General features: G+C 44.3%; 2 protein-coding genes across 5 annotated transcripts; both read right to left on the reverse strand.

The window, feature by feature from the left end:
- Positions 1 to 1,445: 1,445 nt before the first annotated feature.
- LOC141978504 (keratin, type I cytoskeletal 14-like) lies at positions 1,446 to 9,213 on the reverse strand. 2 transcript variants are annotated; one of them, XM_074940657.1, is made up of 9 exons: positions 8,904 to 9,213; positions 8,623 to 8,843; positions 4,937 to 5,019; positions 4,451 to 4,607; positions 3,843 to 4,004; positions 3,609 to 3,734; positions 3,289 to 3,509; positions 2,527 to 2,576; positions 1,446 to 1,631 (listed from the first exon to the last, which is right to left on the reverse strand). In XM_074940657.1, the coding sequence occupies exons 1-9, from the start codon at positions 9,211 to 9,213 to the stop codon at positions 1,534 to 1,536; spliced, it is 1,428 nt and encodes a 475-aa protein (XP_074796758.1). In that variant the 3' UTR covers positions 1,446 to 1,533. The 2 variants fall into 2 exon arrangements, with proteins under 2 accessions (XP_074796758.1, XP_074796757.1); XM_074940656.1 differs by having other exon boundaries at positions 8,623 to 9,213.
- Positions 9,214 to 16,018: 6,805 nt separating this feature from the next.
- LOC141978649 (keratin, type I cytoskeletal 14-like) lies at positions 16,019 to 21,346 on the reverse strand. 3 transcript variants are annotated; one of them, XM_074940935.1, is made up of 8 exons: positions 20,804 to 21,346; positions 19,314 to 19,396; positions 18,394 to 18,550; positions 17,715 to 17,876; positions 17,481 to 17,606; positions 17,161 to 17,381; positions 16,488 to 16,506; positions 16,019 to 16,217 (listed from the first exon to the last, which is right to left on the reverse strand). In XM_074940935.1, the coding sequence occupies exons 1-8, from the start codon at positions 21,344 to 21,346 to the stop codon at positions 16,086 to 16,088; spliced, it is 1,443 nt and encodes a 480-aa protein (XP_074797036.1). In that variant the 3' UTR covers positions 16,019 to 16,085. The 3 variants fall into 3 exon arrangements, with proteins under 3 accessions (XP_074797036.1, XP_074797037.1, XP_074797038.1); XM_074940936.1 differs by having other exon boundaries at positions 16,019 to 16,183; positions 16,475 to 16,506; XM_074940937.1 differs by lacking the exon at positions 16,488 to 16,506 and having other exon boundaries at positions 16,019 to 16,230.
- Between the last annotated feature and the right edge of the window lie 411 nt (positions 21,347 to 21,757).

The raw sequence follows: 21,757 nt of genomic DNA on the forward strand, positions 1-21,757 counted from the left end.
ATGTCAATAGTGAGACTGTAGTGTAGACAAGCCTTGTGCACTTTTACCATCAGGTTATCTAACCCATCTCTGAGCAGAATTCGATGACACTCTGATAAAAATGCCTGTGTTTACACTACAGTCTTTGCTATTGCTGTCACTGGTGGAGATGTAGAAATGGTAAATTGCAAGAATTGCTGGTCAAAATCTTGTTTTTTCACAATTTGTAAAGATAATGATCAGTTTACATTTCATTCAAAACATTTCACTCTTATTTTTCAACAAAAACACTTCAACATATTTTGTTTCATTTTGAAAGTGTGTAGCATTTCAAAATTTTTTAATTGAATTTTTGAGGGATTCCCCCTTTCTGTCACTTTTTTACTTTTTCCCCCAAACTAAACATACCTGGATTTTTAACCTTTCCTCATAGGTCAGGTCTTCTAAAACTTTTATTGGTTTTTTTGCTCTCTGTTAAATGTGATCACAAGGTAATGTGAAGGGTAATGTTTCTGTGAACATTTTATATATAATATGCCTAGTTATGTGGTTACCATATAAGTTAAGTAAGAAAATAGGAACTGAAATGACATTTGTGCTTTGTATCTTTATATTTAATTTACTCTAATTTTATATTGTGACTTAGAAATACAGTGGAATTCTGTACAGAGAGGGATTTGGAGCGATTCCCTCCTCTTCTGATAAATATATCCAAATAACGTCTCTATGCAAGTCATGAAACTGGAAGCTCCTCAAATTGAACATTTCATAAAAGTAAAACCTCCATCTCTCATGAACAGAGTCCTTTGTGCAGATATTTTAATGCCTAGATTGGTCAGTTAAATTGCAATAGGCTCAATGCTGCAGTCCTAACTCGCTCTGAGTAATACTTATGAAAGTACTAGTCCTACTGAAGTCAATGATACAACTTTGTATGTGCTTCTCAGTGTGACTGAGGGTTACAGAATTGAGCCTAGTATTGTTAGCTTTAATAAGCACTCCTGCAAACTGTTACATTTTGTTCAATCTCAAACACAACCCCCCAAATGTCACCTCCACCATCAATAAATCCTATAAAGTTCTTCACTCAGCCATTCCCAGGTATTTCCTAGCAATTCGCTAAGTGACAAAACATTCCCCAAGGTTCTTTATGCTGCATTTGGGAAACCTATCCCTCTTGCTGTCTTCCTTCCTTCAACCTCAGAACAACTCCATCTTCTGGCTGCCCATGGGTGACTCTTGGCTATCATGGTACATCCCACCAAGGGTTTGAGAGAGCCCCTGCCTCAGGCCTTTAGAATGACAGAGACAAGATTCCATTTTGCATGAATGAGAAGAAAAGGTTTATTAGACATTTGCAGAGTTCAGTGCGGCACTCAAAGACAGGTGAAGGAGAATGCAAGACACTGAGAAGGGAAAGAATGCACAAACTGAGCTGAGTATTCCCCACGGCCCAGTCACATAAAGCAACTGGATCATTCTGTGAATCTCTTTCTTTATTGTTTCTGAGCAGCTCCAGCCTTGGGACCGGGATCCATAGAGTGCTCTGTACCATTAGCGGGTGGAAAGCTGAACCTGCTCACGGGAAGAGACCACCTTTCCATCTTGGACCTCCTCAACAATCGTGCGGACTTGACGACTGGATGAGATTACTTCAAAGAAGAAGAGAGAAAAACAGTTATTTGGAGCATAGAGAAGATATTATGTATGTTCCCTAGGCATCTTGAATATACTGTTTCAAACAATCCTTCATTGGCTGAGAGGAGAAAGGAAAAAATGTGATTCCAGCAGTTAACTTGTATCAATCACCTAAACAAGTAAAGAGAAAGCAAAATCTCAACCTGGATTCATAGAAAAGTTCACCATGATTTGCAGACCTTTCAAGTGAAGATTGAGTTATTCTCAGCGGTTTGAGCATTGGCCTGCTAAACCCAGGGTTGTGAGTTCAATCCTTGAGGGGGCCATTTGGGGATCTGGGGCAGAAATTGGGGCTTGGTCCTGCTTTGAGCAGAGGGTTGGACTAGATGACCTCCTGAGGTCCCTTCCAACCCTGATATTCTATGATATGATATAATTTTGATCTCATATTTGAGTCAGTACCTCCATCTCCAGATTCCAATGATGGATTTTCACACTTGATCCCAACTAATCAAAATTAGGTGACCATTTGAAGGTTTAGGTATTTGATTTTTCAGATTTCTCCAAACACGGAATTCAAAATAATTCAGGACAAGATTGAATTCATGTAAACATTATCTGCTGCTCCCGAGCCAACCTCCCTTTTCTTCATGAACCCAAAGCAATGGGTTTCATACAGCTCTACCTGACAACTCAGTTAGACGGTCCCTTTACCCCATGTCTTTTCTGCTTCTAAGGGCAATGGTCATTTGGGGATTTTCTGTTCCTGTCCCCTTCACCCATTCTCCACAGACTAAATACTTTGTTAGTAATCAGATTGTACAATTTGTTAACTGATTAGCTTGTACTCTGCAAAGCCGCCTGTTACAGATGTGAATGAGTTACACTTCAGACAAGGTACATCCTTACCATCTCTCCCAGACTGCGAGGACAGAGCTGCCGAGTACTGGGAAGCAATGCTACAAGGGGAAAAATAATAAGGGCAAATTAGAAACATGAACACGTCTTCGGGATCCCACGGTCTGTATTCAGTGGTGGAGGAGAGGCAGCGAGGTCACTGATGATAAAAAATTGTAGACCCCAAAAATGTGAATTAATTATTTAGAATGACACCTGGCAATATTCGTTCTGACTTGACCTTGCTTTTCACTTTCTGCAACAGCCTGAGTCTCCCTGAAATTGTCCAGTATTATAACCCTAGGAGGAAACCCTTTCAAAAAGATCAAAGCATCTCACATCACTTTATAGATCTGTCAAATAACTCTCTCAGCCCTCCTATGAGGCACAACAATAATGTTATTTACACCCTTTTACAGATGGGAAAGCTAAGGGCTAGAGAACTCAATTAACTATTAAGCTTGCTCAATGAGTTAGCACCAGAGCCCAGAAAAAAACCAGTTCTTCTAATTCCCAGTCCCATGCTCTAACCACAGTACTGCAAAGGGAGCACTCCATAGTTCAGAGAATGAATACCTCCCAGAACAGGGTTCTCACTGAGGATGGTAACGTGGGATAAGCCATTGAGCCATCATTTGGCCTTCATATTGATGGATCTTGACTATTTATTTCAAAATGAGCCTTTAGGAATACAGGTTATTCAGCTGTTTAGCTGTGTCATTATTAGCCAGCTCTGCCCCATGGCACTCTAACTCATCGACTCCCTTTACGTACTGGGTATCCTCGCCCTCCAGCAGGCGGCGATACGTGGCAATCTCTTGCTCCAGGCGCGTCTTGACGTCCACGAGAATCTTGTACTCATGATTCTGGCGCTCCATGTCGCATCGGAGCTCAGCCAGCTGCTCCTCCACGCTAGTGATCAGGACCTGGAGCTGTGCCAACTGGGCGCCATAGCGGCCTTCTGTTTCTGCCAAGGTGCCTTCCAGAGCAGCTTTCTGGGAATGGAGAGTAGAGGGAAAAGAATTCAGTGAGGGGCTCACTCATCTCTGTGCCTGCCCTTGTGTGTGTCTCCCTGGGAAGCCAGTGGCACGTACCATGCTGAGCTGGGACTGCAGCTCTATCTCCAGGCCCTGGACGGTGCGTCTTAGTTCCGTGATCTCCGACTTGCCGCTCTGCAACTGTTCCGTGTTCATGGCTACTTCTCGGTTCAGCTCTTCCGTCTGCAACAAGGGGAAACAATCTAGTTACTGCACGAATGATGTGTGTAAAGCTCTGCCCCCACCCATGAGTGTCAGGAAAGTGCTTCTCTTCATTCAGGCATTGCGCACCTTGGTGAAGAACCACTGCTCGGCCTCTTTACGGTTCTTCTCTGCCAAGCTCTCATACTGCTCTCTCATGTCAGCCAGGATCTTGGTCAGGTCAACCCCAGGAGCGGCGTCCATCTCCACAGTGATCTCTCCACCCAGCTGGCTCCGTAGTACATTCATTTCCTGTGACAAGAGAGACACGCTATGTTCATCTGCATCTTAACTATACAGACCCACTGCAGTGCATCTGAGGAGGTTTTCCCACTTGCACCCTGCATAGAGACCTAACAAAAATCCTGTGGGGGTTTCAATTGTTTCTGTTTGGCTAATAAAATCCCAAGCATCAGGTGGCTTTGCAACCTAGCAACCAACTTAAGGTTCTGTTCCTATAGCCAATGACTTGGTTCCAGTAGAAACTACCTGAATCGTAAGCAGTGGATGTAATTTACCTTGTACCTACAGAACATATGTTCAGAGTCTATTATTCTTTACCTGCCCATATACCTGCCCATATCCCTTCCCAACAACTGCAAATCTCAGAACTGTTCCTACTGATTGGCCTGTGTGGATTCCATTGTGCATTAGCTACAATGTATAGGTCCCTCTTTTGTGCCTTGTTTCGTCCTCACCTCCTCATGGTTTTTCTTGAGGTAAGCCAGCTCCTCCTTCAGGTTTTCAATCTGCATCTCCAGGTCAGCTCTGGCCAGGGTCAACTCATCCAGGACTCTACGCAGGCCGTTGATGTCAGCCTCAACACTCATGCGCAGGGCCAGCTCTGTCTCAAACCTTCAAGTGTTAAAAAAGGTCAAAAACTCAGGCACATCCAGCTGATACCGATTTGTCACTCCCTTTTCTTCCCCAAGTTTCATATATTTTTGAATGGCATTTTTGCTAACAGAGTTTTCTTCAGTGTTTCCAAGGTTTCTTCCAAATTCATGGAAGCTAAAATGAAGGTCACCCTTGACAAAGGCTCCCCCGTTCCCTTTTCCAGTCATCACATAACATAGGAACATGGGAAGCATCTTCAAATGCAATAAACAACAGAGATCCTCAAGCAGAATGGCTTTTTTACACATTTCCCTTCTCATCAGAGCTCCAAGGAGCCCTGGACTTACTTGGTTCTGAAGTCATCGGCTGCCAGCCTGGCATTGTCAATCTGTAAGACAATGTTGGCATTGTCGATAGTGGCAGCAAGGATCTGGGGAAAAGAAAAGAGGGGATAAGAGGGAGTGGAAAAGAAGTTTCAAAAATTGCATATTGCTGATTAATTGAGGGATGCAAAGAGAAATTAATGTTTAGGAGAAGGGCCAGGAGCAGCACTGACTTTCCACTCCTATATGGTAGAATCTGCATAACTGTGGAGATATGAGACAAGCTGGTATGGACCAAATTCTTATTTGTACTAAGGGCCCTTTGCACTGCTCTAGTCATGTAAACAGGCCCCAAAGTGTGTGCAAATATAATTTACACCCACTTTAAGGCCTCTTTACATGGCCAGCATGGTATAAAATGAGCTTAGTGTAAATGAGAATCAGGCTTCCTATATCTGTCTCTCTAGATACTTATTTTGTACATATCTCTGTATCATCTGCCTGCCTATAAGATTGAATATTCATTTTGGGAACTGAGAAGTGCTCACTTGAAAGAAAGGTAGAGAGCAAGCATTATCTCATCCCATATAAAGAAAAGGAGGATTTGTGGCACCTTAGAGACTAACAAATTTATTTGAGCATAAGCTTTCGTGAGCTACAGCTCACTTCATCGGATGCATCCGATGAAGTGAGCTGTAGCTCACGAAAGCTTATGCTCAAATAAATGTGTTAGTCTCTAAGGTGCCACAAGTCCTCCTTTTCTTCTTGCAGATACAGACTAACACAGATGCTACTCTGAAACCTGTCATCCCATAGTTTCTCCAACTTCAAATATTTTAGCTGGATTTTAAAAAGAGCTGGATAATTTAAAGACTAATGTTTGCAGCTACATGCTAAGGTAAGGTTGCTCAGATCTCATGCTTCATGAGATATGACAGTAACTTACAGAGGTCAGGAAAGATTTTCCCCCCACCTACAGCGTTGTGTGTATTATGGAGGGGGCAGGCTTGCCTTCCTCTGAATCATCAGGTATTGGTCATACAGGAAGCAGCATATGAGACTCGATTGACCACTGGTCAGATCTAATATGATAAAGCCTGTAGCAAATGGTTAGGCTGTTGGTGTGCCGAGACCACTGCATGTCATGCCAACCTATATTCTCATTGTTTCCTTGTAATCCCCCATTGGTCTGTCTGTATCCACCTGTTATCGCTTGTCTTATATTTAGATTGTATGCTCTCTGGGGCAGGAACTCTCTTTACGTTCTGTTTGTACAGCGCCTATGTACAATGGGGTCATGGTCAATGGCTGAGCAGGGAGTCGAACCATGAAAAATTTGGGTTCAGTTTCAGTTCAGGTTCATCAATACTTTGTAACTGTTCGGTTCAGACACTAACTTCGAATGATGGATCAGTAACCAATTCAACCACTTGAACGTGGTTGAACCAGTTCAAATACATTTCCTGCAGATTAATGTCACACACTCTTATGCTTGCTCTGTAACTCCTAGCAAAAGAGAACAATGATTAAAATATTTTACAGTGAAAGAAATATTTAACAAATTATTTGCATGCACTAGTACAACATTCTCCAGAACTCTGTCCATCATATTTGATCACTGAGGTGACAAAATGAAATTCAGTCCAGAAAATGCTCTTTCTACGCTGACTTCTGTAGCAGGAAGGAACTTGCACTCAGCAATAAGCAGAAGGAGACGGAGAGGGGAGGGAGGTGTTCTGGGAGTTGTAGTTTCCTTCCACTTACTCCTCTCGTGTCATCTCCTCCAATGGCTTCCTGGGAAGTGTGGTCCCTGTCTTTCTCTCTCTAGGGTGGGAACAGAGAGAGACCCTTCCTCAGCACCCCCAAAAGACCATCTCTCAGCACCTGGTTTCTGAACCTGTTATTCTGAAGCAGTTACTCGTTCGGGGGGTTTGGGATTCCGTTCGGGTTCAATGCAACAGAGAGGTTTTCAGTTCTGGTTCATTTAAAAAACCTCTCTGAAACAGTTTTCAGGTTCGGCATGGGTTTGACTCTCTGTGGCTAAGGCTCCTAGGCACAACAAGAATACAAATAATAAGTAATAATAATAATTGATTCTCTTGCTCTAGGACTTTCATTGCTGTCAGTCACACTCTCGTGCATGAGGAAGGGGCAGAAGTGGAGGGGAATTCTCTGAGCAGAAAATCTCACTGTGCCTGAGTGCCCTTTAATAACTTATCCCGACGCTCCAGGGAGAGGAAAACCAAACCTGGGATTCTAAGTAAGGCTAGTAAAGTGGAGCCAAAATGAAGAAAAGAAAATAGCATGGGAGTATTATTAGCTCGAAGTCTGATTCAGCTGCCTCATTGAGAGTCTCAGTTTCTGCACCCCGATACTTTGCTGACATTCACTGCTGATGCTTTGTAAGGAGAAGATGGTGACAGCGAGACAAATGTTTCATTTACTGCATCCTTGCTCAGGAGACACTCCCAATGACTCCCAGTGACTCTGTGTTCAATGAGCTTTGACTGAGTCAGGATGTCACAATCTAGCCTACTGAAAGGAATGTAAAATAAAATGAAAGCAAACAACACATGTGACCAGTGAGTGGCGTGAACGTTGGTGCTGCAGCGAGGGCATCCCTCGGGCCTTTTCATGAAGCCTTACTGTGCAAATACTGAGACACAAAAATGAATTAGAATGAAGACGCCAGGACTGGTTCTGCTCTCACTGACTTGAGTCAAGTTACTCCTGACCTACACTGGTGTAAGAGATCAAAATCAGGCCGAAATTATTCTGAATCCTCCTAGTTTTGAGCATATGGAAAATGTTAGATCTTGTGTCAGCCATTCCGGAATTGCAAAGGTCCCACATTCTTGTTATCATCTGATTTGGTCTCTTTTTTAACCGCTAAATTCAGCCTAGTAACAGGCTAGAAGTGATTATTATAATCATTATGCCCATCTTAGCATCTGTATGTTCACAAAGTGTTCTGCAATAGGTGAACGGTGCCAAACAGATAACACGTCCCTGCCCTGAGAGCTCACAGCCTTCCGATGAGCTAAACATCTGGCAGAAGAAGCACATACCTGGAGCATAAGTAATATCCGGTACTTAGCCATTTGTGTACAATCCTACCAGCATTATTGCTGCTGCAGCCCGCTGCCTTCTAATGTTGCTGCAGCACCCAAGACATAACAGCTAATGAACATGAACCAGTAGGCTTCTGCTGCTACTTTCCTGCCCCGAAGTCTGTTTCCCTATTAGAAACCATTTGATAGGAAATGCAGTTCTGCTCCTTCTGAAGGAATATCATTAAATCACGGGTGAGTGTAAGGGCATGTCTTCGTCGAAGTGCTGCTGCGGAACCAGCACTGGGAGAGAGCTCTCCCACTGCTATAAAAACCCACCTCCACGAGGGGCGCAGCTCCCGGCGCTGTGCACTGTCTACACTGGCACTTCACAGCACTGAAACTTGCAGCGCTCAGGGAGGGGTTTTTTTCACACCCCTGAGTGAGAAAGTTGCAGCGCTGTAAAGTGCCAGTGTAGACAAGGCCTAAATTGCTAAATCTCCTTCATTTGTGTCTGGGCACAGGATTTCTATGAAGCCCTTATTATACCTGTTGCCTGTAATCAGTTAATCCCTCTGTATTCAGATTTTAGATACAAGACAATCTGTAATAAAGAAAATCAGACGAGACATCAGACTTTTTTTAACAATAGTGTCATACCTTGCTCCTCAAGTCTTCAATTGTCCTGTAATATGGGCTGTAGTCACGGTCAGGACCGGGTCCCTGCTTCTTATACCACTCCTTGATCTTAATCTCCAGATCGGTATTGGCCTCCTCCAGAGCACGCACCTTGTCCAGGTAGGTAGCCAGGCGGTCATTCAGGTTCTGCATTGTTTCCTTCTCACCCGCAGGGAGAATGCCATCACCACCTCCAAAGCCACCTCCCAGGCCACTCCCAAAGCCACCCCCAAGGCCACCACCAAGGCCACCTGCAAGGCCACCACCAAAGCCACCACCAAGGCCACCTCCAAGGCCACCTGCAAGGCCACCTCCCAGGCTACCCCCATAGCCACCTCCAAAGCTACTACTGTAGCCCCCCCCATAGCCACCACCCAGGCTACTTCCTACTCCAGAGACATACCTAGAAGAGGAGACAGAAAAGCCACCCGATCCCCCATGGATACTTGGGGCTCTGTAGGGACCTCCAAGATGCACTGAGGAAACCCGTGAGGAGCCACCTCCTAATCCACCTAACCCACCTATCCCCTTTAGGGATGTAGATGAGGAATATTGCCTGACGCTGGTGGTCATGGTGAAAGGTGGTTGAGGATCTAACGCCCAAGAGTCACCCAGCTCAGTTGTGAAAGAAGGAGAGTGCTGCTAGCTTCCCTGACTCCAAGCAACTTTTATACCCACAACAGGGGCGTTGCCACTGCTAGGTCCTTTTTTCTCTCACATTCCGCAGGGTTTTCATCACCCTTGAAGTCTGAGCCAACTTCCCGAATCACCATTTTTCTCCTTGATCTGTTCATGCTTTTGTCACATTCCACTAGAAACACTTTACCTCACGAGGAGTGATTTTATGTTTCCTCTTGTTTCCAAATGTATAGTCAGGTCTGATTCAAAGTGGGAGGCTCATTGCTCCAGGCTACATTTTTACATTGTTTTACACTGTTGAGTGTGAGACAGAGCTATTCAGACTCCTCCAGTGCATTTCTGTGAAGTAAATCTTTCTTTCTTTCTTTCTTTCTTTCTTTCTTTGGTGTTACAGGGTACTACCATTCCCAGTAATTACTGTGTGCTTAGTAAAGCTGTTGTGATAGTTGTTGTTTTAAGGAAGAACCTTAAATAAAACCTTTAACACAGCATTTCTCAAAAGCGGCCACCATGGCCACCAGAGGCTTTTCTTGCAGCCACAGCCTCCTGGGTTGTGATTTGGGGGTTGGGGGGGCAAAGAAGTGGCCCCTCCTCTGGGGCTGCCAGAAGGGGTTGGGCCTTGCCCCCTTTTGGAGCCACAAACACCGGGGGAGCAGACAGCCGGTGTGAGTTCCCCACCTTCCCAAGGTAGTGGGGCTCAGGCTTCTGGCTTCAGCCCTCGTGTGACAAGTGGCAGGCTCCGGCCGTGTGGCAGCAGGCTTTTGCCACGGGCTCTGACCACGAGGCTTTGGGCTCCGGGCTTTGGCTACTCAGCAGTGGGCTCCAGCCCTCGGCTGCACCACTCCATCCCCAGTCTTACCACACCACTCATCACCCCGGCTGCCTCCCTATCCACCTCCCCATCCAACTCTTAATTTGTTCCCCGACTTGCCAAGGCTGAGTAGGTCTGCTGTGAAAAGTGATATTTGTATATTTGTTAATATCACTTTTCACTGCCTCTATGCTAGCTAACAAGTCTGCTGCTATGAAAAGTGATATTAACAAACATACAAATATCACTTTTCATAGAAGCAGACTTACTAGCTAGCAAGTCTAAAAAATGCAGCCAAAAAAGCAAAAGAAACAACAAAAGATAAGAACATGCAAAGCACCTGATTTGTGTTTCTATTCTATTTAGTTCCAGTAAAGAATAGAGACAACTGTACGTTATTTTTATTATTGAGTCTGCAAAAAACCCCTACCTAAATAAATTACTATGATTTGGACATATACATGTGCATATTTATTTGTTTTTCCTAAAGTTCATTAAGTATTTTAGGAAAAATTGTCTGAGTGGCCACCAGCAAGAGTTGGTGGTTGCACTCTGAGGCCAACAAATTGTTGTTAGAACACCTGCTGTAACATGTGTCTTTAATTTTGTGAGTATGGTGTTGGTGAAAGATGCATGGCAGACAGCACTGAACCCAAGTCTTCTCTGTATCCGTAGAACAGACACAATTGGCAGCAAACGTGCAGGCTTCCTCCACAACGCTCCCTGCCAATGTACCTTCACCTCATCTCGGAAGATCTCCTGTAGAGGTGAGAGGGGACTTCAGCCCCCTGGCCAATTCGATACTTGGCCTCTCTGCTGAGGCAGCCATTAAGGGGCCCACTTAGTGTTGGATGCAGTCATTGATTTTGTGATGTCAACATCTGCCACTAAGAACTAGACTGCGATCCCCCAAGTCATTTTTAAAAAGCCAGGGCATGGCTATTAGATGGAAGAACTTTAGAAATTATAGGTTTCAGAGTAGCAGCCGTATTAGTCTGTATTCGCAAAAAGAAAAGGAGGACTTGTGGCACCTTAGAGACTAACCAATTTATTTGAGCATAAGCTTTCGTGAGCTACAGCTCACTTCATCGGATGCATTTAGAAATTATGGAGCTCTCCAAGAAAGAGGACAGTTCAGTGTAAAGAACTACCTGAATGGCCTGGGGACCGATTATTGGGTTTAAGAATTGGGGATTAAGAATAATGCTCAGAACAACACAGTTCTGTATCATTAATCTAATGAACAAGTTAATCAGATGTTATAAGAAATTTCCCTTGTGGCTCCCTGTCCTGAGCACACCCTATGAGTGATATACACACCCAATGTAAACCCAACTGCTGAAGAGATGCTAACTGCCTGTGAAGAGCCAAGGGGCTCATAAAATTGCAGGGCTGAATAAGGTCAAGTTCTGTTGTCTCCATTCTCAATACTAAACTCCCTACCAGACTGAAAACCCTCAGGCACAGATCTAAGTGGCACTATTTAATAATGTTCCAGGGTGTGGAGAAAAGCATATTTCTTCACGTGTTGTACCATGTCAACCACTTTACTGTCTTCCTAGACAGGCCCTAACAATCCCCTTCCCCAAAGCTAGAAATTATTTTCTTTAGATCAACTGCCACGAAAGGGGAAAGAGCCTATGTCCCACAAGCAACAGATGTATATTTCTGAGCAGGCTTGGATTGCTCAGCTCCATCCAGGGTGGATTTTATTTAAATCACTAGTCAGGAAGACTCAGTTTAATCATGGGTTTTCTACATAAAAGTCCATTCTTGTTGGTTGTTATAACCTTAGTACATATTCTTCACAACTCAAAGATAGATGTAGGTTTCATTTTTAGAAGGTACACACTATACATTTTTAAAGAGTGATTTATTTTGAAAACTTTTCAGATTAGTTTTACAGCTATATCAGAAAATGAATGATTGTTTGGTTATTTCATTTACCAAAGGTAACTGAAGCAGATATTTATGAAGTCATTGGGAGGTGAACTATCTCCAGTTCAACAGGTTAATCATTAATAGTTGGAGGATTTTCTTGCTATGCTGTATTAGGAGGAGAACATCACCAGACAGACATTTAAATTGTTTTATTTAACTAAAACAACAACATTAAGTATTCTGGATTTTTCTCTTCAACAGCAAACATATAATATTTTAACAAAACAAGCATATGTCCCTCGCTTCTCACATTTATCTCCAGACTTCTCCTCGTCCAGATTTATTCCACACCCAAGAATCTTCTATTCATTGAACTTTTTGAAACTTTGCACTTTTTGAGAGAGGTAAGGGATTGACTCTGTGTACACAAATTTGCAGAAGGACAATAGAGTTGCGGTCTGTTATTTCTCATCTCTATATATTATTTATTTATTTAAAAACATTTTTGCTGTTAACAAACATGTTACCTCTGGAGACACAAATCCACAGTTTGAGAACTGCAAAACTAAGCATCTCTGATGGTATCTTCTAGACTGAGCACTGAGTCCCATTGGGTAGATAGAAAGATTAACCTAAATAATCTATACAGAAGCCTGTGGAACCCCATAAAATTGGGTCCCTAATCCATGAACTATTGGAACTCATTTACAAAACTTTTCTTAAACATTACATGAATAATATTGTCTCATACTATAGAATTAGAATGCATAATCCCTATTCCATGATGAGATATCTTTGAGCTATAATGTATCTTAATTAAAACTATCTTTAGATAGGATTTTCCCTCAAAAAGCATTTTATCAACAAAATCCAATTTAAATAAAAAAATCCAATTTTTAATTATTTTTTTAAAATCATTTATTTTTATCCACTCTGGCTCCATCCCACCCGGGCTGGAGCACTTTACAGGAAAGAGGATGGAACTGATGAGTGAGAATAGGGGTGGGATGTGTGTTTGGGATATTTCCTACTATTACATTACAGCTAATTCTAGATATATCAGAGAAAATAATGGCACAAAAGCTTTCATATGCTTATAATTTACTGAAGCAGCTTTGTACAAGCATCAGCTGACATAGGAGGAGGTGAACCTGATGTTTCAAGAGATCCCTTCTGGCCGTAAAATCTATGACATCTATGGATACTCACATCCACAGGTACAACATGGGTACAAAGTGAGTGTCAAATCCTACCATTGCAACGTGGTGGCAGTTTACATTCACTTTGCCCAGGTGTAAATGACAACACAAGATGTGAGGCAAGGCCTGTAATTTTGAGGTCCAGATTCTCTCCCCCACTTGATGCCAGAAACATGAAAAGAGAAAAAGAACCAGAAACTTGCTGCATCATCCCAGCTGAATGTAGTGACAACAAAGAAAGGTAAACCATGCAGAATGGTATAAGATCTAAATGACCATAAGGCCTGATTTGCTTGGCAGTTGCAGAGAGCAAGGATCACATATGAAGCAATCCTGCTAACCTTGTCACTGAAGTTTATAGTAATTCGCCCATCTGTATTTTAGCTAAGGGAACACAAATCCAAAGAACATCAGAAACCTAGTAGAGGTATGGGGTTAATTGTATTATTAAACCAATGTGTGGTTTATAACCTATCTCTTTCATGCACGGATGATCCTGCAGTAGGCGAGTCTGCTGTTAGAACAGAGCCAGTGTGGCTGGATGCTTTGCTAATCCCCCTGCAGCACAGGTGTAGGGGCTGTGTAAGGGCAGGCAGGGACCATGGTTCCCCCATCTGGATATCCCCAGCTCACACATGTTACTTTTGGAATATGATTACCTGGGCTGCAGCTGTGGCTAGTGTACAAGCAGCCTGAGAAAGAGGAACCCATAACCATCTCACTGATGGCCCAGTAGACACACCAGAGAATCTGAACCTGAACTTCTCGAGTTATGTTTGAAATAATTTTAATTCTTTCTTCTAGTTCTTTAATTGTTTGATTTGTTCTTTCAACAAAAGTCTTATAGCATTGTGGGTGTACCTGGCATTTACGAGAGAAAAATACAAAGGCAAGTTTCCTGCTTTCCGTTGAAGAACTGAGCAGACAGCACTCCAAAGACACATGCTTTAGTGAGCTGTAGCTCACGAAAGCTTATGCTCAAATAAATTTGTTAGTCTCTAAGGTGCCACAAGTCCTCCTTTTCTTTATGCTTTAGAAGAGGAATCTTGTCCATTTGTTTTCCTCCTGTAAAATGCCAGGCACATCAATGATGCTATATAAATGCACAAATGCATTCAGTAACAGGATGCTAATCTTACAGAGTAATTTTGCTGATCATAACCCTACACTCATGGCTCATGTTTATAATGTACCTGAATAGAGTCTGAGTGGAATGATGATGGGTCAAGTAAGTTCTGGGATTCTGAACCAGAGAGAGAACAGAAAGGCTCCTTTCCCCCTTTTCAGGGAGAACCAGAGCTCTCTCTAGCTATACCAGAACTTAGCCAGGTTAAATCAGGGCAAGGTCCATAAAAACAGGGGCTTAAAATAGGAGGACCAGATTCTGCCAGCTTCGCACATGTTCAGTAATAGCTTACTCAGAATCATCCTGTTGATGTCCAACAGCACTGCATATGGAGCCAGGTGCTACTCAAAGGGAGGAAGGGTGGCAGAACCTAGCCACGACTGAGGGTAGACGTACGCTGCAATCAGGTTGTGTAATTGCAGCACATGCAGACACACCTGAGCTAGCTTGAACCTCGCTAGCTCAGGCAGTGACGTACCAATGGCTGTGATGGACAAGCCTGCCTGAGGCCCTGGGTAATTACTTGGGTGGCAGCCCACGCAGCAGTCTGTGCCGCTGTGGCTTCATGGCTATGAAGGCTGGAGCTAGCTAAGTTAAAGCATCTCAGGTATGTCTACATGTGCTGCAGTTACACCCCTGATTGCGGTGCAGACGTACCCTGATAGCTGAAATTGTCTTCCAGGAACTATCGGTCCTGCCAGTCAAGATGGAGTGTATCAGTGTACCGCTGCATCAGGAATGGCCGGTAATGACAAATGGACACAGGATCAAACCCCAAACACAGCATGTAATAACCTTATCCTGAGCAGGTCACGCACCCCCTGACAGCTATCTGAGGGGTCTGCCTTTTTCTGACCCTTTGGAAACACCTGGACAGTTGCCAGGAAAGTCGCACTGAATGAAACTGAAATTGTATTACCGAGGACGAGGTCAGCCAATGGTACCATTAACACATGTGCAGCACAAGTTAATTTTACCGCCGAGCGTTGTGAGCTGTGTAACAGCCAGCGCCGGTAGAGAGGTGTGTGGCTGACAGGTGGAAGGGAGCTATTATGATGGTGTTTGTGAGTCATTTTCTTTCACTGTGCACCATGCACCTTGGCTCAGACTCAGGGAGCTGATGAAGCCCCATCTCTTACCTTCCTCTGTGGAACAGCCACTTGTGTCCCTGAGCAGGACTCTGAAACAACCAAATTGGGACAGTTCCTGAGAAGTCTGTCTCAGGTTTCAAATTTTGAGACCAATGCAACTTAGGGCAGAATATCTGACACTGTTTATACAGTTTAGTTGCAGAATTTCAGCCAGGTTGGATGTGATCAATAAAGCCACTAGTTCTTTGCCTTAATATTTAGTCCTGGTGTATTAATTCAAGTCACTCAGTGATCTAGCATACAGTGCCTTGTAATGACCATCTGAACAATTCCTTCTTCTAGCTGCCCACGAATGCTGATGGAAGCTCTAGCAAACAGCACCAATCTCCCCCTAGAGAGCCTGTGTCGTCAGTCCCCTAGAACAACCAAGACAAGACTCTAGTTTGCATGAATGAGAAGATAAGTTTTATTTGACATTTATGGGAAGAGCACAGGATAGCACTCAGACAAGGGTGAGGGAAACAGAGGCAGAATGAAAAGGGAAGGAACACACTAATGGAGCCCAGTCCTCCACAGCCTCGGTGACAGTATTACATCTACAGCACATGGACTGGAGTCTTCTTTCCTTTTCTGTGACAATCTGATTATTGATGTATCCAAGGTGCTCAGGACTGGGGCCTGTGGAGTGGTGTGTAGTCTTAGCGGGGGGAATGATGGACCTGCTCACGGGAAGAAATCACCTTTCCATCTTGGACTTCCTCAACAATTGTACGGACTTGTCGGGTGGTCGTGGACACTACAAGGGAGAAAGAGATAGAAGAAACTATCAGCTGTCCTGAGGATCTGATCAGCCTTTGGAATTTTTATCCTAGCTAGTGTATCTGCAGAATTGAGTGTCATAAATGCATATCCTATTTTCCATTTTACACAAATACTTTTCTTAATAATATCTTCAATATTTCAAAGGAATCATTCCAGGTCATTCCAGTTTTGCACCCACGAATGAATGAGATCCTATGGAAAGAAGCTTGCTAAGGATGTGATGCAGAAATGTGTGATCATTACTTCAGATAAGACAAATTCCTACCTTCTTTTGCTGCAGCGTACTGGGAGGCAATGCTACAATAGGAGAAAAAAGAAAGAAAATTAGAAATATAGACCCCAGAGGAGAGGGCTCAGTGAGATAACAAAGGTCCAGGCCTCTTATGGGGAGAAATAATTATTTTGACACAAGTCTGATTAATTTCATTATTATGTCGACTTGCAGGTCCCCAATGTCCTCTCCTTGAAATTGTCTAGAGTAAAGGTTTGAGCAGAACATTTGATCTTGGAAGGATTTTCAGGGTGTGAAGGGATTTAGACACATTATATTAGCCTCTCAACCCTCCTGTGAGGTTGATTAGTGTTATTAGCTACTTTCCCAGGGTCATGCAGTCGCTGAAGAAGCCAGGAATAGACCCCAAAAGCCCTGAAAGCTAGAGTTTTCACATAGCTACTAGACAATGCTGCCTCTCCAAATGTTACGTTACACTCCATAATTCAGACAATAAATACCTCCCAGGACAGGGTTCTCACTGAGGATGGTAATGGGATAAACCATTATGGGATAAACCATTGAACCATCACTTATGGGTCTTCTTCACAACTACCTAGGAATCTGGATTATTTATTTAAATGAGCATCTAGGGACACAGATTATTCAGCTGTTTAGCTATGTCATTATTAGCTAGCTCTGCCCCATGGCACTCTAACTCATCGACTCCCTTTACGTACTGGGTATCCTCGCCCTCCAGCAGGCGGCGGTACGTGGCAATCTCTTGCTCCAGGCGCGTCTTGACATCCACGAGAATCTTGTACTCATGATTCTGGCGCTCCATGTCGCATCGGAGCTCAGCCAGCTGCTCCTCCACGCTAGTGATCAGGACCTGGAGCTGTGCCAACTGGGCGCCATAGCGGCCTTCTGTTTCTGCCAAGGTGCCTTCCAGAGCAGCTTTCTGGGAATGGAGAGTAGAGGGAAAAGAATTCAGTGAGGGGCTCACTCATCTCTGTGCCTGCCCTTGTGTGTGTCTCCCTGGGAAGCCAGTGGCATGTACCATGCTGAGCTGGGACTGCAGCTCTATCTCCAGGCCCTGGACGGTGCGTCTTAGATCCGTGATCTCCGACTTGCCGCTCTGCAACTGTTCCGTGTTCATGGCTACTTCTCGGTTCAGCTCTTCCGTCTGCAACAAGGGGAAACAATCTAGTTACTGCACGAATGATGTGTGTAAAGCTCTGCCCCCACCCATGAGTGTCAGGAAAGTGCTTCTCTTCATTCAGGCATTGCGCACCTTGGTGAAGAACCACTGCTCGGCCTCTTTACGGTTCTTCTCTGCCAAGCTCTCATACTGCTCTCTCATGTCAGCCAGGATCTTGGTCAGGTCAACCCCAGGAGCGGCGTCCATCTCCACAGTGATCTCTCCACCCAGCTGGCTCCGTAGTACATTCATTTCCTGTGACAAGAGAGACACACTATGTTCATCTGCATCTTACTATACAGACCCACTGCAGTGCATCTGAGGAGGTTTTCCCAATTTGTGGCTTTTTAGACAAGAGACCATCTCTTACTGTGTGTTTGTTCAGCACCTTGGAACTGTGACCCTAACTGTCAACAACAAGTAAAATAATAAAAATAATTTCCTAAGAAATCTCCATTTGGGGATTCAGTTGCCTGTGTCCAGAGACTAAATCCCAAACAACAGGTGGATCCGCAGCCTGGGGAGCAGGTTGCTGTAGATCCTGGCTTGGCCCCAATGGAAGCTTCTGAAATGATAAGTGGTGCATGAGTCTGACCTGGGGCCTACAGAGGACATGTTGCTGTCCAGAATGAATTATTCCCCACTTATTTATCCCCAAATGCCCTCCCAACAACCCTAATGCTTGGAAATAGCCCTGCTGATTGGCCTGATTTTCATTGTACCTTAGCTACAACTTATAAATCCCCTCCTTTGTGCTTGGTTTCGTCCTCACCTCTTCATGATTCTTCTTGAGATAAGCCAGCTCCTCCTTTAGGTTTTCAATCTGCATCTCCAGGTCAGCTCTGGCCAGGGTCAGCTCGTCCAGGACTCTACGCAGGCCGTTGATGTCAGCCTCAACACTCATGCGCAGGGCCTGCTCCGTCTCAAACCTTCAAGCACAAAAAGGTGATCACTACGGAGTTATACGTTCCATTCCATGCATCGGATGAAGTGGGCTGTAGCCCACAAAAGCTTATGCTCAAATAAATTTTTTAGTCTCTAAGGTGCCACAAGTTCTCCTGTTCTTTTTGTGGATACAGACTAACACGGCTGCTACTACGGAGTTGTCACCCCTTTTTTGTCCCCATGCTGCTGTCATCCTTTCAATTTTTTATAACTTTCTGTGCTGCATGGGTGGTTGGGTGCATGAGGGACACAGTGAGTGAGGTGCAGTGTCCAATGAGTGGAACAGCGCTGGTTGCTCAAGTCTCTGCTAAGACTAGTAACTTTACTTGACAGCTTTGGGGTATATTCTATATCCAGCCCTGAGGTGGGTGCTTCTGTTTAGATGTGTAACTCACCTCCATTAAATTACTGGTAGCACCATTGCCCCAGGCCTATGTGTTCTGAGTGATATATAAATTAGATCAAGTCCTACATGCAAACTAAATAAAATAAGATAGGTTCTACTGGAAGAAAGACATTTCCCAAGATTTTAGTCCCTATTTGCTTTGCAAAATACATATTTATTTTAAATGCCTTGTTTGCCAGTGATTTTTCCTCATTGTGTCAGTTGTCTCATTGGAAATGAATAGGAAGCTCCCTCTTAGAGAGGAACTCTCCCTCTTTTCCAGTCATGACACATATGAGGAAGCTTGACATGCACAAAAGGATCCCCATACGGATCTGACCCCCAGGGAGAGCATCACTTACTTGGTTCGGAAGTCATCAGCCGTCAGCCTAGCATTGTCGATCTGCAAGAGGAGGCTGGCATTGTCAACAGTGGCAGCAAGGATCTGGGGGAAAGAGAGCAAAAGAGCAAGTGGGAAAGAAGCCTCAAAAGCTCTTCATGTTGTTGGCTGATTGTGGGATCCAAGCAGGGGTAAATGTTAGGGATGGGCCAGGAGCAGCACTGAATTTCCTGTAGAGGGATTTACCGAGCTGTACCATGGAGAAATGCAACAGTGCTGAGTTAGACTGAGCAGTGTCTGCCTGTACTTTCCCGCTTATCCCTCAGGACGAATTGCAAAAGGCAGCATGATAATATCTGAGTATGTGCAAGGCCTGATAAGGGCACTCAGTCTCATGCTTCAGGGCATTTGCTGATCCCACATGGGTCAAGAAAGAACCAACCTTCTTTCCCTCCTCCCCGCCCCTCCCCCCCCATGTACTGCTGTGTGCAATTGTCATAGCAGGAATATTGGAGAGGGAGGGGAGCCTAGCCATCCTCGGAAACATCAGGTATTGGTGACTGCCACAGGCAGTACGGGTGGACCCATAGTGTGCTCTTGTATGGCAAAGCCTGTGTCCATTTATTCTGTAATGGAGCTCATTCACACTAACTCACTCCTATGATGAGGATCGTTGCAGAAGCTGAACAAAGAGTAGTGAGCAGATGCTCATTATATCTGATTTTTGTGATACATACTCAGATACAGATAATCCATCCCCAGGGAATAATGTTTCTAGTTTGCTCCTGCCCCTGCATGGCTGAGGCTTTCTGCTTCTGCTTGCCTCCGATTCCATTATGTTTACTAATGACAGTTTGTAAGTGATCAATAATGACAGTAGGAGAGGAAAAATCAATTCTGGGCCTTTCCTCTCAAGATGTGAAGCCAGGAAACCAAATCAGAATGGAGAAAAATTGCTCCAAATGCTCGAGATTTTGAGATTATGGAAGAAGTCAGGCCTTGCATTCATCATTCCTGGAAGAAGGCTGTGGAATTTATCAGTCCTTCCACCTTTTCCTTTTTAACCTTCTGCACTCAGCTTAGTACTAACGAGCTAAAGCAATTGAGAGGAGATTGCAAATTCTTTGATTCTGTGCATATACAATAATACTAAGTCTATCCTGCTTTGCGTTACCTATAGATTAGTTTGTTTATAGAGTATTCAAGCTGTACCATATTATCAGCACAGGCCAGTGTAGATAAGACTCTGCTGTTGCTTTACTGCCTCTTATGTCTGTTTCATAGAGTCAAATCCTAAGAAATACACCGTTTGGTCTTTCTGGAGGCATGTAATTAAAAAATTGAAGTTGATAAATTACTAAATCCCTTTCCTTGATATCTGGCACAGGTGACAACTGGGTTGCCTTTTATTGCCAGCTTTTAGTTACAGAATTATTATTCAGTGCCCCTGTGCCAGTTTAATGAAGAGTTTCAGACAAGACACATCAGACCTTTTTAACAATAGTGTCATACCTTGCTCCTCAGGTCTTCAATTGTCCTGTAATATGGGCTGTAGTCACGGTCAGGACCGGGTCCCTGCTTCTTATACCACTCCTTGATCTTAATCTCCAGATCGGAATTGGCCTCCTCCAGAGCACGCACCTTGTCCAGGTAGGTAGCCAGGCGGTCGTTCAGGTTCTGCATTGTTTCCTTCTCACCCGCAGGGAGAATGCCATCACCACCTCCAAAGCCACCTCCCAGGCCACTCCCAAAGCCACCCCCAAGGCCACCACCAAGGCCGATCCCACAGCCACCTCCAAGGCCACCCCCATAGCCACCTCCAAAGCTACTACTGTAGCCCCCCCCATAGCCACCACCCAGGCTACTTCCTACTCCAGAGACATACCTAGAAGAGGAGACAGAAAAGCCACCCGATCCCCCATGGATACTTGGGGCTCTGTAGGGACCTCCAAGATGCACTGAGGAAACCCGTGAGGAGCCACCTCCTAATCCACCTAACCCACCTATCCCCTTTAGGGATGTAGATGAGGAATATTGCCTGACGCTGGTGGTCATGGTGAAAGGTGGCTGAGGATCTAAAGCCCAAGAGAGTCACCCAGCTCAGTTGTGAAAGAAGGAGAGTGCTGCTAGCTTCCCTGACTCTGAGCAACTTTTATACCCACAACAGGGGGCGTTGCCACTGCTAGGTCCTTTTTTCTCTCACATTCCGCAGGGTTTTCATCACCCTTAAAGTCTGAGCCAACTTACAGAGTCATCATTTTTCTCCTTGATGTGTTCATGCTTTTGTCACATTTCACTAGAAACTGTTTAGCTCACCCAGGGTGTCTTTATGTTTCCTTTTTGTTCCCAAAGAAAGGGTGAGGTGCGATTCAGGGAAACAGGCTCATTGCTCAAGGCCACGTTTTAACATACCTTTACACTGTTACGCAGGCGACCCAGAGACATTCAGACTCCACCCAGCAGTTT

This window comes from Natator depressus, chromosome 27 (genome assembly GCF_965152275.1).
Source record: "Natator depressus isolate rNatDep1 chromosome 27, rNatDep2.hap1, whole genome shotgun sequence".
In the NCBI taxonomy this organism is placed as follows: domain Eukaryota; kingdom Metazoa; phylum Chordata; order Testudines; family Cheloniidae; genus Natator; species Natator depressus.